At 52.4% G+C, this 18,355-nt stretch overlaps 10 protein-coding genes across 10 annotated transcripts; 1 reads left to right on the plus strand and 9 right to left on the minus strand.

The window, feature by feature from the left end:
- Nucleotides 1-434: 434 nt before the first annotated feature.
- On the minus strand, nucleotides 435-1,574 carry M409DRAFT_25172 (uncharacterized protein; the record flags this gene model as incomplete). Its single annotated transcript, XM_033807568.1, has 1 exon — nucleotides 435-1,574. The coding sequence occupies one exon, from the start codon at nucleotides 1,572-1,574 to the stop codon at nucleotides 435-437; it is 1,140 nt and encodes a 379-aa protein (XP_033665181.1).
- A 1,325-nt stretch (nucleotides 1,575-2,899) lies between these two features.
- Nucleotides 2,900-4,222, minus strand: M409DRAFT_56577 (glycoside hydrolase family 5 protein; the record flags this gene model as incomplete). The annotated part of the gene is made up of 2 exons (XM_033813334.1): nucleotides 2,900-2,994; nucleotides 3,058-4,222. 2 exons carry the CDS (start codon nucleotides 4,220-4,222, stop codon nucleotides 2,900-2,902), a joined length of 1,260 nt encoding a protein of 419 aa, XP_033665182.1.
- A 584-nt stretch (nucleotides 4,223-4,806) lies between these two features.
- Nucleotides 4,807-6,626, minus strand: M409DRAFT_56578 (uncharacterized protein; the record flags this gene model as incomplete). Its single annotated transcript, XM_033813335.1, has 2 exons — nucleotides 4,807-5,057; nucleotides 5,108-6,626. 2 exons carry the CDS (start codon nucleotides 6,624-6,626, stop codon nucleotides 4,807-4,809), a joined length of 1,770 nt encoding a protein of 589 aa, XP_033665183.1.
- Nucleotides 6,627-7,618: 992 nt separating this feature from the next.
- Nucleotides 7,619-9,334, minus strand: M409DRAFT_67854 (uncharacterized protein; the record flags this gene model as incomplete). Its single annotated transcript, XM_033817585.1, has 4 exons — nucleotides 7,619-7,796; nucleotides 7,856-9,003; nucleotides 9,054-9,268; nucleotides 9,313-9,334. 4 exons carry the CDS (start codon nucleotides 9,332-9,334, stop codon nucleotides 7,619-7,621), a joined length of 1,563 nt encoding a protein of 520 aa, XP_033665184.1.
- Nucleotides 9,335-9,632: 298 nt separating this feature from the next.
- On the plus strand, nucleotides 9,633-11,216 carry M409DRAFT_25175 (uncharacterized protein; the record flags this gene model as incomplete). The annotated part of the gene is made up of 1 exon (XM_033807569.1): nucleotides 9,633-11,216. The coding sequence occupies one exon, from the start codon at nucleotides 9,633-9,635 to the stop codon at nucleotides 11,214-11,216; it is 1,584 nt and encodes a 527-aa protein (XP_033665185.1).
- Nucleotides 11,217-11,423: 207 nt separating this feature from the next.
- On the minus strand, nucleotides 11,424-11,867 carry M409DRAFT_25176 (uncharacterized protein; the record flags this gene model as incomplete). The annotated part of the gene is made up of 1 exon (XM_033807570.1): nucleotides 11,424-11,867. One exon carries the CDS (start codon nucleotides 11,865-11,867, stop codon nucleotides 11,424-11,426), a length of 444 nt encoding a protein of 147 aa, XP_033665186.1.
- A 183-nt stretch (nucleotides 11,868-12,050) lies between these two features.
- Nucleotides 12,051-12,380, minus strand: M409DRAFT_25177 (uncharacterized protein; the record flags this gene model as incomplete). Its single annotated transcript, XM_033807571.1, has 3 exons — nucleotides 12,051-12,149; nucleotides 12,200-12,205; nucleotides 12,258-12,380. 3 exons carry the CDS (start codon nucleotides 12,378-12,380, stop codon nucleotides 12,051-12,053), a joined length of 228 nt encoding a protein of 75 aa, XP_033665187.1.
- A 564-nt stretch (nucleotides 12,381-12,944) lies between these two features.
- On the minus strand, nucleotides 12,945-13,655 carry M409DRAFT_25178 (uncharacterized protein; the record flags this gene model as incomplete). The annotated part of the gene is made up of 1 exon (XM_033807572.1): nucleotides 12,945-13,655. One exon carries the CDS (start codon nucleotides 13,653-13,655, stop codon nucleotides 12,945-12,947), a length of 711 nt encoding a protein of 236 aa, XP_033665188.1.
- Nucleotides 13,656-14,165: 510 nt separating this feature from the next.
- M409DRAFT_56582 (uncharacterized protein) lies at nucleotides 14,166-14,785 on the minus strand (the record flags this gene model as incomplete). The annotated part of the gene is made up of 3 exons (XM_033813336.1): nucleotides 14,166-14,405; nucleotides 14,463-14,561; nucleotides 14,612-14,785. 3 exons carry the CDS (start codon nucleotides 14,783-14,785, stop codon nucleotides 14,166-14,168), a joined length of 513 nt encoding a protein of 170 aa, XP_033665189.1.
- A 693-nt stretch (nucleotides 14,786-15,478) lies between these two features.
- Nucleotides 15,479-16,571, minus strand: M409DRAFT_56583 (uncharacterized protein; the record flags this gene model as incomplete). Its single annotated transcript, XM_033813337.1, has 5 exons — nucleotides 15,479-15,790; nucleotides 15,844-15,936; nucleotides 15,994-16,080; nucleotides 16,132-16,301; nucleotides 16,397-16,571. 5 exons carry the CDS (start codon nucleotides 16,569-16,571, stop codon nucleotides 15,479-15,481), a joined length of 837 nt encoding a protein of 278 aa, XP_033665190.1.
- Between the last annotated feature and the right edge of the window lie 1,784 nt (nucleotides 16,572-18,355).

Below are 18,355 nucleotides of genomic sequence, written 5' to 3' on the forward strand. Positions count from 1 at the left end.
TAAAACAAGAAGTTGCCGCTAGGCTGAAGCTGTCCCGGGAGAAAATTATACTTCCCCTTTCTCATCGGCGACGTATACAAAGGTCGAGACGCTGAGTCGAGCCGCTCGCAAGGTCTTGGAAATCCTCGATTTGCACCAACTTGAACTCGGACGTAGCATACCGTTGCAACAAGACGTCGAAGTACTTTACATACTTTCCATCCACTTGCCCTCTCCCAAGACCGCCGCCACGTTGGAGATCTAAACCCGTTAGTCTTTCGTCCTTGATCGCTCATGAGGAACGAGAGAGAGATATGGACTCACATGTGGCTCTTTCACGATGGAGAAATGATTGCCGCTTGTCGTGATGGCATTCAGCTTCTCCCATCCGACCTGGCGCGGCCACGCGAAAGCATGATTGTCCACGTCTACCCGGTCATCAAGCGCCCACTCCATCACTTTTGTGTCTGTCCTGTGGACGTTGGAAGTGGACGTGTCCTACGACCATCGATGCCATCGCGTGCTGCAAACAACGTTGTCTGAGGCGTCCTGTTCGAAGGCATCGGGATGGGCTTGTAACCCGCGAGAGCATTTCCATTACCGAGGATGTGTGGATGCTGCATCTTGCTGGCCGCGGGCTCTGCAGGACGCTGGTCCCCACGCTTGTCCACTGTGTCGTGGTTGATGTCCACCGAGTCAAAGAACTCTAACAAGGCCGGTGAGAAGCGGGGATAGATGAGTGGACAAGCCGAGTCTATGAGAATGAGATGGTCCACTTGATCACTGGCTTCGATCATCTGGCGGGCAGCTTCGTAAGCAACCACGCCTCCGAAAGAGTATCCACCCAGGATATATGGGCCATGAGGCTTCACTCGTTTGATCTCCGAGATGCATCGTCTCGCAAGCTCGTAAAAGGAGACAGTATAAGGCACGTCGTCTTTCCAGAATGGGCTGTTCAAGCCGAACACTGTCATGCCATACCCCAAGCTTGGTAGCGAGCTCCATGTGGCGGCAGATCCATGGCCACCAGGGAACAGAAAGAGGGAGTGGTCGTAACCGACATGGCATCCTTGAACCAGTGAAGAGGAAGCCAGCCTTGATTCTTCAAGCTGAATCGGTATGCCCGATGCCCTGGCATGTCCAAAAACGAGCCGGGCATTATCAAGAACCGGTTCGACCGCAAATCGTACATCATGGAAGCCGCAGTCTCCGAGAGTCTTGGCCCATTCCTCCTCACTTTGAAGTGGATATCTTCGGCCGTCTTTCATGCACCACCAACCCTCTAAGTGACCAAAAACCGAGTCGAGGTACAAATCACCGCAGGTCAGCTCCAGGAGAACCATGAGACCGTCGTGATCTAGCATCCGATGAATGTTCTCACAAGATCTCCTCAGGTCTGGCGTGGCAGCGTTGGTGGCAAAGATCAAATCGAACCGGCCGAATAACTCAGCAGGAGCGGTGGAGTTGATGTCAAGAGTCTGGAATGTCATGTTCCCGTAGGCTTGAAACGCATTTGAGGCTTGCGACACCATCGATGCTGAGATATCCGTGAAGGTGTGTTCAAACTTCGAGCTCAGAGCGGACAGATGAGACATGAGCGGCTTGGTCGTTCCACCAGTCCCGCCCGATTTCGAGTATCCTTAAGGGGCGGGATTCGCAAGACTGGTCGATGTACTCGTACACAAACCCCAGAAACGCTCTAGCCGCAGGCAATATCAAGGGTGACTTTTCGTAAAACTCGTCTAGGATCTCTCGACACGTTGGAGTACCAAACAATAGCTGAAGCGGATTGCATTGTCCAGCCAACGCTTGAGCGATGTGTGGTCCGGTAAGATGAAGGAGCTGCAAGTCGGCGTCTGCGCCATATTTATGCTGAAGCTGCTCATAGTAAGAAGCCGCAGATTGCTGTAGTTCCAAGGCTCGACTCGTACGTATTGAGCCTGAGCGGGACTGGTAGACGTACCCTTCATCTTCCAAGACATCCCAGATTCGATTCATGAGCTTGGTGTGTTTGAAGTCGATAGCCGGCGTGCGTAGCAGTTCTGACTCTAGGGCGTTGGGCAAGGAACAACCTCTCGCATCAAGCGCCTCCGTGACGTACGCCATCGCAAGTGACCTTTACTCTGAATATCGAGCGGCCACTTCGATCGAGAGGTGTTGATCACTTTTCAGTTTCGTGCAACAGCTTGAAGCGAGCGTTCGGATCGTCAGTGTCTTGTCAGGCGAGCTTGCCTCGTGTCTCCTCTGGTCAGATTCATCCGACTTGTGAGTTCCAGTGACACCGGAACATGGAACGTGTACTGGAAGTGGTATACTGATTGCCGTGCTCGAGTATGTGGTCATACCTTGGGCTCCTGGCTCGATTGACCTGGGTGTATGATTGTCTGAGAAGGTCAGATGGCACAGATCGTCGATAGTGATTGCGGAGCTGATGTTTGCGGTTGTGACTTGAACCCCAAATGAAGATCTGATGTCGCTGGCAAGTTCAATAGCTGACAAAGAGTCCAGACCAATGTCGGCCAAGTTAGTCGTACCAGACAAGACTCAATCGAGATACCGTCGACCATGCTCACGAGTTCAATCACCCGGTAAACGACAGCGCTCGCGGGAAGGGTCCCTTGCGGTGTGCTACTCACTGGAGTCGCAATGCCTGGCGTCGTCGTCAAATTATTGCTACGCTTGCTGGAGGAGGCTGCTACTGCCAGGGGCTGGAGAAAAGACGTTGACTCGATCGCTAATAGACGAAGCAACTTCTGCAGTCCTTGGATCTATCATTACCTGCGGGCTTTGTCGAGCAACTGGAGGCTGGGAAGATCATTGGGGTAGTCTGATTTGTGTAGCCACCACTCAGCGGCATTGTCATGAGACAGAAGATCATCTCATCCCGTCAAAAGCCAGAACTACGATGATATTCTCATCATCAGCCCCACCTCCTTGCCGCCCTGATCATCCCCCCAACGCCAAGGTCAAATACAGTCTCGTTCCTATAACCACTCCAATCATGACTCAGAATACCTAGAGAAGCATCATAGTCAGGGATACCTGCATCACGAAAATACGACATTAGCATGTACATACCATAGCTCTCGTCATTGTCTTGCGTACCCTGTCTGATGTAGTAGGAGCCAGCAAGCACCCACACCATCCAGCCAGCCTTCTGCTCGATCAGAAACTCTCGAATGCACCTCGCATAGACCGTTTGTGCACCGCCATCATCGCTGCCGTTCGTCTGAGCGTATCCAAACTCGGTATGCACTACGGGCATGTGGTTTTTGACGAATACGTTGCTGTCGTCCAGAGCATCGTAGCCACTGCTATATTCGAAAGCCTTCAATAGCGCGCAAGAAATGTCGTTGTTGTCGTATTTGTGAAGCTCAAGGACTGCTTTATCGGCGTAGCGATTTTTATCGAAGCGGCGACCGAATCCCAGATCATCGCCAGTCGGGATCGGGTTCAATGAGAGATCAGAGTTTAGGCCGCTGAAAAAGATGAGAATCTCCGGGTTGGTCTTGTACACTGCGTCGGCTGCCGCGATCATGTTGTCGTACCATACCGCCCAGTTATATGTGGCAAGGACTGGAGCGTTGTTCAGTGGAAAGCGGAGCTCATTTCGCAGACCAATGCTGACAAAACTAGGCCAGTTGCTTGCATGCCTCGTCATGTATGTGAGGGCACGAGTCCAGTTCGCTACGGAGAAGTATTCGTCGCCGAACCATGTATTACCATCGACAAAGGAGCAGCACCATTCTGCCTTTGAGATATGGTTGTCGAGATGTACATAGATCCCCTGGCGATTGCATTCTTCTGCCACGGCATCGAAGACTTCCAGCCGGGTGGTGCTCTCTGACATGGCTGGATTATTAGAGAGGACCTTGTTCAAGATGGCCGATCCATTCTCAGCACCAAGAGCTTGGCTGAATGCGGTACTGATCGGAACATCTTCACCGTGCCGTTCATAGATCTCGTCTATTACTTGGACGGCAAAGGTGAGACGAATGATGTTGAAGCCGGCATCTTTGACTTTGCTGACGATCTCTTGTACGGAAGAATACTGCAGCCCCTCAGGAAGTCCAGTGTCGGCGGCTCCAGGCCAGTTCACACCGGTATATGTGACATTCTGCCCGGACGTATCAACAATCCAACGGCCTTCCGTCCGAAAAGGTGTACCCGGAAAACTTGCAGTCGCAGGCAAAAATGATGTCAGCAGCGCTAGTAGCAGGCACACAAAGGTTGGGAAGCCCATTTCACTGCCTTTGCCAATGCTCCCGACACTGGGAGATTCGTGAAGGGTAGCGATGAGGTTTGGTGCGGAGAGTGCGAATCCCACCTATATACCTTTTGAAACAACCGAGGCTGGACTGAAGTAGAAGTGACTCTGATATTTTGACTTTCGTCGATCATTAAGCCTTCATCGGTGGGCCAATTACGGCCATTTCGAGGTCACTCGAGGTAACGTCAGGCACCTCCTTTGCAGGTTTCGCCAGCATCCCTTCCGCAGGCAGCGCCGTGATGGGTGAGGACGTCTATTCCACGAACTTTTCGATTCCATTCGGCTTGCAAACAGGCCGTGGGCTCACATCCACCTTTCATTCGCCTGTACTTTCAGGGCGTTATGCCGTTGATTTGGCTATATCGTTCGATCGTGCGGGATCAAAGGTGGAATTGAGATTGCCGCTTCAGGTGTTCCACGCTTCCGATAGTGGAGCGATTGAGAATCTTTAGGAGGCATCGTCAGATTATACCTGTCGCTACTGGATAGAATGCCTGATATCATGAAATGCGGAAGTCGTTGATTTGCAAAGTTGTACTCCTCTGTATTTGAGTCCATCAAGAACCAGCCATCAACTTTTCATACTCCGCCAAACTCTGGCCGATCATATCAACAAGGCCCCAAGGACTGTTCTGCTTATGATACAGACATGTCCATAACTTTGCACTACGACGGCTCAGAGAAAAGGCTATATTCGCAGTCGTCTGGCCGATGGTCATCTCCACATCAGGTAATAGACCCGGGTCGATCGATTCTTCCCCTTTGTCGACGAGGTTGGTGACAGATGATATAAGTCTGAGCTCGAAGTCTGTAGAAATTGTCAATGAAATTCAGTTCGAGAACGCCAGAATCACTTACCAGACGGCGGATTATATTGACACGTCTCCGCAAATCCCAGAAACCATTTGCTAAGAAAGACGGCGGCCTCAAGGTGCCATATAAAGTTCTGCAGATCCCAATAGTGGAACTGCTTGCGTCCCATGTATTCGATGCCGAACTTGACCGGCGTTGCAAGAGCTTGAGCAGCATGCAGGAGAGCAGGTTCCATCCTCGGGGCTCGTTGAGGCAGAGGCGCTTGGTACAGGCTCGCGCCTGCGGTTCTTGGCTGCCAATCGCAGAGTCTTCTTCGTGCGCCATACGTAGCATGCAGTCGGACGTAAGCCAGGCCTAGATATGAGGTCGAGGTGAATGAATTGGAAGCATCTGGATTTCGCGGGTCCAAGATCGATTCAGGCGCTTGCTTCCATGCATGAGTCCATCGATCCAGAGCTATCTCGATCTCCTCCAGGTCACTGTCTCTCAGCGTCTCAATAGAGCTGACTTGGAGTTGTCGGGCATGGTAAATGCGCTGGAGAATGGCGCTGATCAGGGTGAGGTTGCCCAAGGGAGAGTGTGTGCACGAGTGCGGCTCGGAAGTGTCAAACAGGGCTGCATAGGCTTGTTGGAAAGATACCACTTCTGGTGCAAATTTTCGGGCATTCAACCAATCGTGCTCGGTGCTGGCGGTCCATTCTGGTGTTGAACACGGTAGAAAGCAGTCAAGTAGACTACTCAACAGACCAGGAGCCGAATCGAGGGCCATGGTGTGCATGTTCAAGATGTTGAAAATCGCACATTGTGTTCGCCGTCTACTCTCTTCAAGTGCCCAGTCCCGCCATGAAGCTGAGTGTTCATGAGAATCAGAAGACGTTGCCGTACCGTATTTCCGTACGAAGTCGATAAGTATGTAGTTCAACGAGGTCGCATCGTTGATCAATTCGTGTTTACCCTCCATGATTGCGAACGTAGATAGAAGCATCGCTGCTTGTGCGATCCGTAAATCACACTCGGCAACAGATGCATCATCAGTCTGGACTTGGGTATCCTGTTGTCTTCTATTGAACGCTGTCATGCCATTTCGGCTATTTCGTATGTCGATCACTACTTTGCTGGCACGGAAGAGGCGAATCGCTGACCTCCTCTCGTATCTGGTGAGAGCTCTACACGCACAGACAGCCAGCATCAGCTCGGGATGTCCAGATGCCTCCTGGAGACGGTAAGTCGCAGTGTGGATGATGGCTTGATGGTCCTGGAAGTCTTCCATATAACCTCCCAGGTAGCGACTCAAAGCCAATGCCGAAGGAAGCACAAACTCGGAAAGTGCAGGCCGATATGGCTGCAGCTCAGCCTCTATATTATCGTGCTGGCCTTGAGTCACCGTCCAGAAGCAAGGGATCCGTTTGAGCTCGTGGACACTCTCGGGGTCGCCGGTGGGGAGTTTCGACGACCAATTTGCTCGAATGATGCTGGGTTCTATATCTTGATATGACTCGTTGAAGATTTGTTGATTTCCAAGAGCTTCCGGCATCACGTAGTAGAAAGGAGCATCCAATCCCATGGTGTTGATGAAAGAATCGAAATTCTGAAATGCATCTGAACTGAGCCATTCGCCGTACTCTGACTCCGGTGGAGCTGAAGCGTTAACCGAGTCATTTTCATGTAGAGGTATGTGCGAAGACGGCGATATCTCTGACGGAGTATGCGAGCTCGGTGTGACGGTGGTGTTTAAACCGTCCCTGGAGAGTGATCTCTCTCGGGAGATCTGCCCGCTCGTGAGATGCCTTCCGATTTTCTGGTGGCGTTTGAGGAGATCGCGCCTGGCGAAGGCTTTCCCACAGTGGCAGAGAAATGACTTCTCGTGGGTATCTGAGCAGCGAAGTTAGCGTAGTCATCTTCGGTGTTGGGGAAGAGACGGAACGAGTAGTGATGTGCCTCTTGAGGTGCTCCGAGCGAGCAAAGCTGCGCTTGCACAGGTCACAATTGTGTGGTCTCGGCCGTGGCGTGTTCACGACCATGACTTGGGGAGATGATAGTAGGGGTATGTTGGAGTAAGCGGTCTCCGCATTCAAGGAGATGTATTTAATGGTAGCCCCACGCCAAGGATGGGCCGCCAACGTCACATTCAAAGTCAAAGTCTCCGCATTCGGGGTAAGCTCGAGGTGCAGCCTGATCAGCCCCAGTTCACCGTCGAATTCGGGGTCGCAGGATTTCGGGGTAGCTGGCAGTCAACACGCTCACCGGCCGGCCGAGACCACGAAAACCGAGATCAGAGGTTAAACACTTTGCGTCGTGCTGTCGAGACCAGACGCAACGGAAAGAGCGAGCACGAACATAGCGTTGCTAACAAAGAACGACGATGGGTTCGTGCACTCTATATAGCGCTTGACTTGTTGCAGTCTGCACCCACACATGCTGATCGAAGTATGACAGCTCATGTGAGCTTGTTCCGTTGTTCTGTACACACGTTCGGGAATGGATCTGGTTGCTAATATATGGCGACTTACAAGTGTACCACCGTCTAGCAGGGCAACTCACTCCTGCCCCATGTATCTACATCTGGGACCTCCTCCTCCGAACTTTCACCTTCGTCGACGGCGGCATAGTCAGATCGCCAAAAGTGACGAACTCCGGCCTTTCCTGGAGCATTTCAAACTCGTAGTTGACCAAGACATGGCCAAGCATGAGCTTCAGCATGTGAGCGGCAAAGAATCTGCCTGGGCATGCATGCCTGAACACCGTGTCAGCCTTCAAATCGGACACTAGTGGTAGAATCTGATGGGCACATACTTTCCAAGCGAAAAGGCCAAGAATTGCTCGTCAACCTGTGAGGCAGCTTTCTGCTTCGTTCCCAATTCGACTGCCACTTCACAGAACCGCAGCGGCTTGAACTCGTTCCCATCTTCGTAAAACTCGGCGTCCCGCATAGTGAAACTGGCACTCGCGGTAGAAACGTGGCATCCTTGGGGTAAGAACAGCCCGTCTGGTGTAGTCAATCCTCCTGGCTTCACAACCTCCTTGGGAATTCCTTTCGCGAACATGGGATTCAGCCGCATGCTTTCGCGGATTGTTGAGTCGAGCTTGACCATGTCCCGTGTGGCGTATGGGTCGTCACCTAGCTTGGGTAGGATGGCTTTGGCTTCCTCAATGAGCGCTGGGAGGACTTCGTGGCCAGAAGGGTATGAGAGCAGATCGAAGAGAACCGTAGCAGCGGTGTGCTGTGTCGTGTGCTGCGCAAACATGTTGTACATCATCGTCCGACCGAGAATGTTGTCCAAGTTCCTTGCTCTAGGATCCGGGTCTCGCTCAGCACTTTCGATAACCCATTGCATCAAATCATTTTCAGCAGCTGTGTCGTCCGACTCCCTCAGGCGGCTTATCCTCTGCTTTAATTTAGGATAGACCAAAAGTCCAACCCTCCATTTCAAGAGCATCACAGGCAGCATGAGCACTCTCCCAGCGAGAGGCTTCAACCACCTTGGACATAACTGACCAAAGATCAGTCCACAGTAGCCGAAGCCATACTCCCAAGCATGCAGTCTCTCCAAGTATAGCTCGTGATGGGCTAACTCCTTGCCGACAACAGCCCTACTCACTGATTCGCCGGCAACTTTCTTCATCACACTGGCCGGCTCGACTTCGCTCCATTCATCGCTGTCAAGTTGTCTTCGACAACTATCTTGAATTTCTTTGAGCAGAACGGAAGTGAGCTTGCCAATGTTTCTCGTCAGGTCTCGAGTGATTATACTGAAGTCGTGGCAAGCTGCTGCGTCTGGTCCATGGCCAAAGTACTGCGGCCCAGTGAGATCGTCGTGAATAGCAATCGTGCTGAGGACACTATCTGGCTGAGAGATTATCCACCGTGTCTTGGACGCAGGGAGGACAACAATTGGCCAATGTAATGACGGAAGCACGAAAGGCTTCTCGTGTTTGCTGTACTGGTTCTATGTCAAGCACCAAATATTACGGCTGCGCTTCAGCAACATACCTTCTCGTAGCCTTCCTCGATGACCACACGCTTGACAGAAAGCTCTCTCAATGTAGCTCTGAGTTTGGGCAGGAACCGGTCGCCTTTGAGACCAGCCCATGGTAGATTTGCAGGAATTGGAGCCAGGTAGACACGAGCAAGCTGAAGTCCAACGATCCCGAGAACGAGAACCATGAGAGACGACGCGATGGGTACAAAGACATAGTATAGTAAGGCTGACGGTAGCCAGGAGAAATACGAAAAATCCATTGCGATGTACTCAAGGATGGAAGTAAAGTCATCTCTGAGAAAGTAGGGGGAGCAGTACTTATCTGTTCACGTTGGGCCAAGCAAGATGAGATGGGCGGCTTCGACGACTGGGGGTTTTGATGAGGCCGGCTACAGAAGGGCAAACTTTTCGTGTTCGTGTTGGGGTTTGTGACGCGAAAGAGAAGCTGAGCGAGCAGCCCAAAGGGGAAGGCATTTCGGGAAGTCTGCCTGAGGCATCAAGATCTCGGCAGACCTGCCGCCATTCGGAAACCTTTTAACATTCACCTCAAATTTCGCGACAAACTCCAAGTCCAAAAAATATCTCCCACAATGTTCGCAGTGAAGGGCTGGAACGTCGATGCAAGCTCGCTGAAGCCTCAGACGGAGGTGGTCAAATCTGCAGCGAAGACAGACCGAAATGGGGAGAAGAAGCAGGGAAAGAAGAGGAAGCGAGGAGATGTAGGAGCGGCGCAGGACGAAGATGTGGGCAAGCTGTGGGATCAACATATTGAGGGCAAGGAGCCGGTGAAGTCGAAGCAGGGGCAGAAGAAGCAGAAGAAGCAGAAAGTGGAACAGGGGGGCAGAGGCGCAGGAGCTGGGAAAGATGAGGGAAAGGCAAAAGTGGAAAAGAAGAATTCACAAGATCACGCGGAACTGGGAGCTACAGACGAGGACAAGCAGAAGAAGGAGATGAAGGAAAGAAAGAAAGAGCGAAAAGAGAAGAATAGGGAGAAGAAGCGGTCGGGCCAGCAGCCACCAGCACAGGACGGGGCAATGAAAGTCAAAGACACCCAAGTCGCAGCACCTCCACCGGTACCTGCCCTCCCATCCGGCACAAAGCTCACGCCCATGCAATCCGCGATGCGACAGAAGCTCATCTCAGCCCGCTTTCGACATCTCAATCAGACCCTGTATACCGAGCCATCGTCCAAAGCCCTGGACCTCTTCGACCAGAATCCCGAAATGTTCGAAGATTATCATTCAGGCTTCCGCCAACAGGTCGCTGTCTGGCCTGAGAACCCCGTCGACAACTTCATCTCCACGATTCAGTCGCGAGGGAAAGTACGGCTACATTCGCAGAAGAAAGCCTTCAAGGACAAGAAGCGATCGAATACAGCCGATTCGAAAGACGATGCTACCATTCCCGCCCTTCCTCGAACACACGGTACCTGCACAATCGCCGACCTCGGATGCGGCGACGCTCGTCTGGCACACACCCTCAAGTCGACCAACTCCCTCCAGAACCTCCAAGTCAAAGTCCTCTCCTACGACCTCCACTCACCCTCCCCGCTTGTCACCAAAGCCGACATCTCCAACGTCCCCGCCGTGGATGGCAGCGTCGACGTCGCAATCTTCTGCCTCGCACTCATGGGCACCAACTGGATCTCCTTCATCGAAGAAGCCTACCGTATCCTGCACTGGAAAGGCGAATTGTGGGTCAGTGAGATCAAGTCTCGTTTTGGGCGGGTTGGCGGTGGCAAGCCGAAAGTCGTCGAGCATAGTGTGGGTGGGAAGAGGAAGTTGGCTGCTTTGAAGAAGGCGCAGGAGGCGAAGCAGCGGGATGCAGCCGACGTCAACGAACAAGAGGCGCTGGCAGTCGAGGTCGATGGTGTTGAGACGCAGAACCAAGAGACCGATGTATCCGGCTTTGTCGATGTGCTGAGGAGGAGAGGGTTCCTGCTGAAGGATGGTGAGAAGAGCATCGATTTGAGCAACAAGATGTTTGTGAAGATGGAGTTTGTGAAAGCGGCGCAACCGGTGAAGGGAAAGAATGCTGAGAAGGATGGAGAGAGGAAGCCGGTCGAGAGGTTCAGGAAGCCGAAGGCCAAGTTCTTGGACGAAAAGGATCCGGACGATGTGTCGACTGATGATGAGGGCAAGGTGTTGAAGCCGTGCTTGTACAAGATCAGGTAGTCTGCACCAGCAGGAGCATGAAACATTGCTTTACGGAGTTCATTTCAATCGCCCTCATTCATCATTGTCTATAAGAAGATTCCAACAGCAAGAGTTGCCGCCCTGATCACCACCAATCGCTTCTGTCCGCATCGAGGTTCCCAGCTTCGAGATGGCAATGCGTAACGCATAGTCATTTCTCTCCATGCCATACAGTAACAGTCACTTTCATCTCTGCCGACCGAGCGTGCGAACGTGGACCTCCTCGACGACGTACGTTCCATTTCGCACATCTTCCATGTCCGACTTGAGCAAAATCCTCCGAACACAGTTTCTCGTAACCCAGTCGAATGCTCGCTTGTCCTTGTCCTCGGACTCATCGTCCTTGTGGCTGAGTTGGATATGCTTTTGCACGCCATGGACACCAACCATAGCCTTCCATCCGCCGCAATGCCTGGAATGATTGCCGCCGCAAAAGCAGCAGGATAGCTCGACCACATGATCACCGACAACAACAATCATGTCGTACTGATTGTCCGGGGTACGGTGATAGATCGGGTACTTGTCAGCCGGGGCCTTGTAGGCCTTGCGGGCAGCTGTGGAAGGAGGTGCAGTCGAAGGAGGTTCCATGAGAGGAGATTCCATGAGGGGAAGTGCCGTGATGGTCGGCATTATGTCGTCGATGTCGGTCTGTGGAACCCGTGTTTCCCTCTTATTTCGCATGGGCAACAGTGGTTTGTCGTCCTCACTGTCGGAAGACAGCACGTGGCGACTCTGCGACGGCCGCTTCTTGCGCTTCTTCGCCGCCTGCGTCAAGGGCCCGGTGAAGGCGACGTCGTTGGTGCTGTTGACCATTTACTGGCGAAGGGTCTGCATGTTGGCTTCGGATGTGCGACGACTTGGTGGGTGCGTGGCGAAAGTCGCGAGGGCGTCTTGCTGGCTCAAGGGGGTCTCCTGCTGCAAGGTCAGCTCATACACCACAAATCCGTCATGGAGTAACATACCTGCTGCTGTGTACCATCAGCTTGTGGAGAGCGGCGGTGCTGCTGTGATGGCGCTGACGGACCGCTCATCTTCTTCGTCGAAGATGGCGAGCATCTGCTTGTTGATCGCTTGCTGCTCCCTCAACAGCTGCTTGCGCTCCAGGAGCCGACGCTTGCGTGCCTCGCCGTCTTGGAGCGACATGGCGCATTCAAGTGTTGCGACAAATCCGGCGCTGTCTGATGTCGGTGTGGGTGGATGGAAGCAAGTCGGAGGAAAAGAGGGCTTTGTGTTTGTGTTTGCCGCTAGTCTCGCTAGCGCCAGGTTTGTCTCGCCTGCAGAACAGCTGGAAATGGAAGTTGCGATGCACCTCTAGCACTTCACTTCACTTCACTTCACTTCTCACGGTGGCTGTCTTCATGATGGGAACTGGGACCTGCTCAGCTCGACCGAACTCGCTACGGACAAAATTTGGAGATTAGCGAGAAGGCGACAACGAAGCGGCGCAGATTTGCACGACAATGCAATACTGCGGGTTGGATGACGGCATAGAGACAGGCTCTTATTGAAACACAGCTATGGAGACCCCTAACTTGGAGCTGTCTTCCATATTGGCTGCTGCTGACTCTTTGGGTCAGATGGTCGAGAACAACCAGCCCAGCGAAAGTGCAGCATCTTCTGTGCTTCGACAGACAACTCTTGCGAAAAGTACCTCCTGCACGCGTTGCCTTGCCACATCTGTCAACCACAACCAAGGAGGAGTGACATTCAGGCAGCAGTCCGGTACGAGACCTCCACAACCTCGCGAGTCACATACTCCCTGTTTCCCGCCGCCTTGAGATCCGCCTTCGACAGACGTTTGTCAACACAGTTCCTCGCCACCCACTCGTAGCCTCGAGGCGTATTGTCGTGTGCTTGCTCTCCTTCGTGACATGAGTTAATGTGCGTGTGCATGCCGCGGACGCCTTGAATTGGCTGCAATGGACCTTTGCCTTTGCCTTTGCGGAAGTGGTTGCCCATGCAGAAGTAGCAGGCGAGCTCGAAAACGCCGTCGTCGATCGCAGCGAGTGTGGGATACTGATCGTCGTATCTTGCGTAGGTGTTTTGTTGGCTTGGCCCCTTGGGGTTGTTTGAGTTTGTTGTTGGTGGAGGACCGAAAGCAGTTAATGAAGTGACCTTGCTGCCTATCGCGGGAGCGGGAGGTGCTGCGAGGCCCGTCGCACTGTGCTCGACATTCTTCTTGCCGATTGCACTTTGTCGTGGGATTTGAACTTGCGCAGGCGGGCCGTCGATGGGAGTGAGGGTGGTTGATGAGGGCACATGCGTCTGACCGCGGGAATCTGCTCCTTCTCCTCTTCTTCCCATCTCTTCGATAATGCGCTGGTTAAGCTCCTGCTTCTGACGAACAAGCTTGCGCTGCTCGCGGACAAGCTCTTGCTCTTCATCTAGCAAGCCTTGCTGGCGATGGAGAGCCTCCATTAGGTCAACATGGTTGGAGGTGTTGGTGCGTGTGGTGAAGAGGTTCTGCCCTCCATGTTGAGTGACCTCGAGTGTGATGTGATGTTGTGAGGAAGAGAGAACTTTCGCAAGAAGGAAGGTATTTGTTAACTTTGGTGCGGGCCTGCATTAGCGCGGCCTGCAGCGCGCCTTCGGTGACGCTCGGACGGAGTGAATGACTGCATGTGAATGAGATGTAATTCCATCACGTTCTGAAGTGAATAATGAATTTGGAGGACAAAGGCCAGGTCTTCAGAGCACCATGTACGCGTCTCTCTTGCATTCTTCCTGCTATAAACTACGAGGTCTATGTACAGAACGCTTGGATCAAACCCTTCGAACTTCACGATCTCTTGGTGTCAAGTCTTCTCTGACTCAAGGATCTCACGTCTATTCTTTCGGCCGACGCTCCTCATTGGTATCTTGTCGCAATTCGCGCGATCTGTCGCCAATCCTTCAAAATAATGATCTTTCCTTCTCCTAGCTCGGCCTTCAGGGGCTGCCCTGCTTAGGATTCCGTCGCCTCTTCTTAGGCTCCGGGTCCTTAACCGCGTATGAACCCATTTGGACGCGCTTCCGTGGTGCATTATCCATCTCTTCGCTATTTCCAGACGTGGCCACCAATTTTGCAGCTTCTCTCTCCAAGCGACTCACGCGCTTCTTCGGCTGGCCGGTCTGCGAGCTAGCTACATCCGCGGCGGTTTTGGTGGTAGCAGATTCCTGCGACGTCGTCTGTAGTGAGTAGTGTTAGTTGTTGTGACGATACGGTTAGTTAGTTCGACGACTCACTTCGCTGTCCTGCTTCTCAACCTCCTCTGGCTTGGCGTTGCTTGGTGCAGTGGTCGCCGCGGTAGGTGCGTCCGAGGTTTTGTTTTGCTGGCTAGACGTCTGCGTTACGTGAGCATATAGGCAGGCCGTGGAGCTGATGCCCATCTTACCTCGACTTGAGTTGACTCTCCGCCTCTAACGAGCGCCTTGATCTGCTGCTGAATTTCTCTCTTCTGCTCTAGGAGCTGGTCGCGTTGCTCGTCGTCCTTCGACATCCAGAACGCTGCAATGACGCGACCCATCTGCTTGCGCAGATCTTGTATCTGCTCCTGCTGTTGACCCATGGTAACGAAGGGACAGCGAATTGGGAAGATGAAGAGGTGGAGAGTGCGGGCGTGGCAGGTGGTGGCCTCAACCTCTTAGGTGCAAGTTAGCAAGTTGGAAGAGAAAGAAAATTCGAGGATGAAGACGAACAATCTATTCATGGGTAGAATCTTTAGCTGCTTCAGCGCTAGTCCACGTAAGGCAATTCACATGTGACAATTCACTCGCAAGGAAAACAGGCTCTTCAAATTGAGTCTTAGTCAACGAGTAAATCTCAATGTGATGAGGCCGGGACTGGTGACTCCAAAATAAGTAGGCAGATTATCTGAACTCAAAACTTTTTATGCTACATTCATATGGTCACCTGTGAGAGCTTTCGCTGGTTGCTAGTCGTACACCGTGATTCATTCCCTTTGCTGGGCCGCCCTGACCGAGACCTGCACTTTGCGACTTGCGGTATGATTGACCGCCCTACGATTCCAAAATCGCTCTCGCAGGAGTCTTCGTCAACGGACCTGTTCTGGGCGGAGTCGGAGTCTCTCCTGATGGCGAGTCCTCTTGTAGATGTCGAACTCCAGCTTTTCACCGGACTCTTCCCACGCCTCTTCCAACATCTCTTCCCACATCTCTTCAACAGGGTCCTTGATCTGTCCCTTCACATCCCCGTCGCATTCACAATCGTAATCAGAGTCCGCGGGATCGTCTGGTACGGCTTATGCGGGATCGTCTTGTTCGGCTTGTGCGGGATCGTCTTTTTCGGCTTGTGCGGGATCGTCTTGTACAGCTTGCGCAGTACTGTCTTGTGCGGATTGTGCAGTATTGTCTTGTAAGGTTCGTGCAGTATCATCTTGTGAGGTTCCGGATGCTTGGGAGCGTCCGGGAGAGCTGCTCCTCGAACTGACATGCTCGCCATCCTGTTGTTGCCTCGGCGCATTCTGTTCCACTGCTCCAGGCGCCTCGTCTCTGCTAGTGTTCAAGCTGACCGGTATGACAGGGTTATCAGTCTTGATGTTCTCATTTGGTTCCTGTGACATTTGTTAGAGCAGCTAACATTCAGGAATCCATATCGTTTACTTACTGGATTGCCAGACTTTCCGTTTAGCATGCCACGGCTGGGGGCTGCAGCTTCACCCGAGGCCACTCTGAATATACTGACCTGGCCTCTCGGCATCTGGAAATAAAGTGTTAGTCGGCAGAAGAGAAAGGTAAACAGGAGGTATAGACTTACCGGCTGCTGTCGCTGCTGCAGCCCCTGGGTGGGTCTATTCATCCCGATACTTTTAAGCATCTGCGTACGCAAGTTGGCATTAGGTATCTGTTTCACGTATTAGCTACATTACAAAATCTGGAGGAGTGGGGAACGAACAGTTTGCTGCAAGTTCGGATATTGAGCAAAGATGTTTTCTGGCCCACGGTTTCCGTATTGAGTGGCTGGACTGAATGGTCGCCGAACGACGGCTGCCTGCCCACCATTTGCTCTGGCACCACCGTAGAACTGGCCATTCGGAATTGTCGGCTGCGACTGTGGCATCCCGCCTAGGGGACCGGGAGCAGTTCAGCGAGGTTGAGGTTGCAACATCATCTACATTATTGATTAGCTTCTGCATTGCGAAACAATTCTTCCATCTCACTTACTCGACATTGAAATTTGATCGGCCGATCTGTCACTGTGCTGTTTCGGCGCTTCATGTTTCGTAATTCCTGGGCGGCTTGAACGCTCTCTTGACCATGTCCCGCAGCTGGTATTCTCTCAGTGTACTGCTTCGTTTGGCGAAGGTTTATGGGGTGGCCCGTGAGATTGCTCATGTTGTTCGATGCGTGCCGATGTGCTCAAGGGGCTAATTTAGAAGATGTGTGATGATGCTGTCGAAGTGGCCGATGAAGTTGTTGTAGAGGCAGGCAGTGGTAATTGATTGTTCTGGACAGCTTTCGGTGTTGAGGTTTGACGTGATTTCGATCTGGGTGGGTATGTGAAGTGGGTGGTTGAATGAATGTTGAAAGACAAGTGAACAGGCCGCACCCAAGTAGTTTTTGGCCCGGACCGTGCCCCGCGCTAGTGTTCGAATTTCCATGTGAAAGCTCGCCTCAAGAGAGCAGATCAGCCGGACTAGCCTCACTTCATGTCTGCCCACGCTCACCGAAGGGTACTCAGGAAGGCATTGATTGTCAACGACTGCCAGGTATGATCTGTTACCTGGCAGTCTCACCTGATGAGGTGACAACATGGGTATTGGGAAAACGAAAAATCAATTTTGCCGCGTTTCAACATTTGTATTGCTCACGGACTACTCAAACAATTGCTCGCTTCTTGCCGCCTTGTCCTATCGTGAACGTGTGCTACCTTGTTTAAAAGCCTCACGGTATCGTTTCCCCACAGATGACTTCTGCCCATTCAAGCCACGGTGTCGCTGCAGAAAGAACTCCATGAGTAGTTCCCTGAAACGATGTACGCATCCTCAGCCATTAAAAAGCCACCATCTATGTTCAGCAATCGATATCCATGTTGTCTTGAATGATGTGGAAATACCTTTCAACCTCATTGTTCTTCCACCTCAGCACTGTTGGCATCGTCGGAAGGTTTACAGACCTTGATCTGCCGGACCTCATACCGCCCGAGCCTCACATCTTCTTGTTCTTCCTCGGACAGAACTTGACGAACGCAGTTTTCCGCGACCCATCCGAACATTGGCTGTTTTGTGAACCTGATGAGTTCGTGCTCGTACGGATGGCTCATATGAATGTGCTTTTGCAATCCTTGGACTCCGGAAAGGTATTTCCAAGCACCTGTCTGGGAACGGAAGAAGTTCCCACCACAAAAGTGACAACCGAGCTCGACGACTCCGTCGTCAGTCTTCAAGATGGAGCTTTATTGTTCCTCGAGACTGAACAATGGGTACTTTTTGCTGGCCGGCTGTCCTCTCGGCTTTCGCCTCTGGGGAAGGTAGTCGGTGCCACTTGAAGAAGGACTCCGGGAGCGCGTGACCCTGCGCCGTTTCTGCGATCCTGTTCGCGAATCTGAGGCGACTGTCACATTTCCACCATCAACTTCACTTGGGCGACTTGAGCTGCCTTTTTGAGGACCTCCAGAAGCGGGAGTTGCGTGCATTTTGTCTGTCCGATTAGCGGGTCTGATGCTATCCTTGGTCGCTGACACCTGCGAACAATAATGAGCATGGCGAGAGTGGTGATCGGTCAGTATCTCACATTATGTGATTTTCCATCGAGCGAGGCCATGTAGGTGTCGCGTTCCGTCATTTCTTTGAGCATCTGCTGGCCAAGTTCCCGTTGCTCACGCAGGAGCTGGATGCGCTGGTCATGCTGGCGTAGGCGATTGGCATCTTCTGGTCGATACTTTGAGTAGTCCATGGTCAGCTGTGTCGTAAGGATGTTACCGCCGGGATATCAAGGTGAATGTCTAATGTGTGTCAGAAGATCGTAGTCAAGTAGAGGGCATCGAGATTGACGACAGTCGGTCGTGGGGGCAGGAAGGAGTTGGAGGAAAAGCAGACACCTAAAAGAAGGCGGGCGTATGAAGGAAGGCAGACCTCCAAATCAAATCCAGCGTCTTGATGAAGGCAGACCTCTGAAGG

This window comes from Zasmidium cellare, assembly GCF_010093935.1.
Source record: "Zasmidium cellare ATCC 36951 unplaced genomic scaffold M409scaffold_26, whole genome shotgun sequence".
Taxonomy (NCBI): Eukaryota; Fungi; Ascomycota; class Dothideomycetes; order Mycosphaerellales; family Mycosphaerellaceae; genus Zasmidium; species Zasmidium cellare.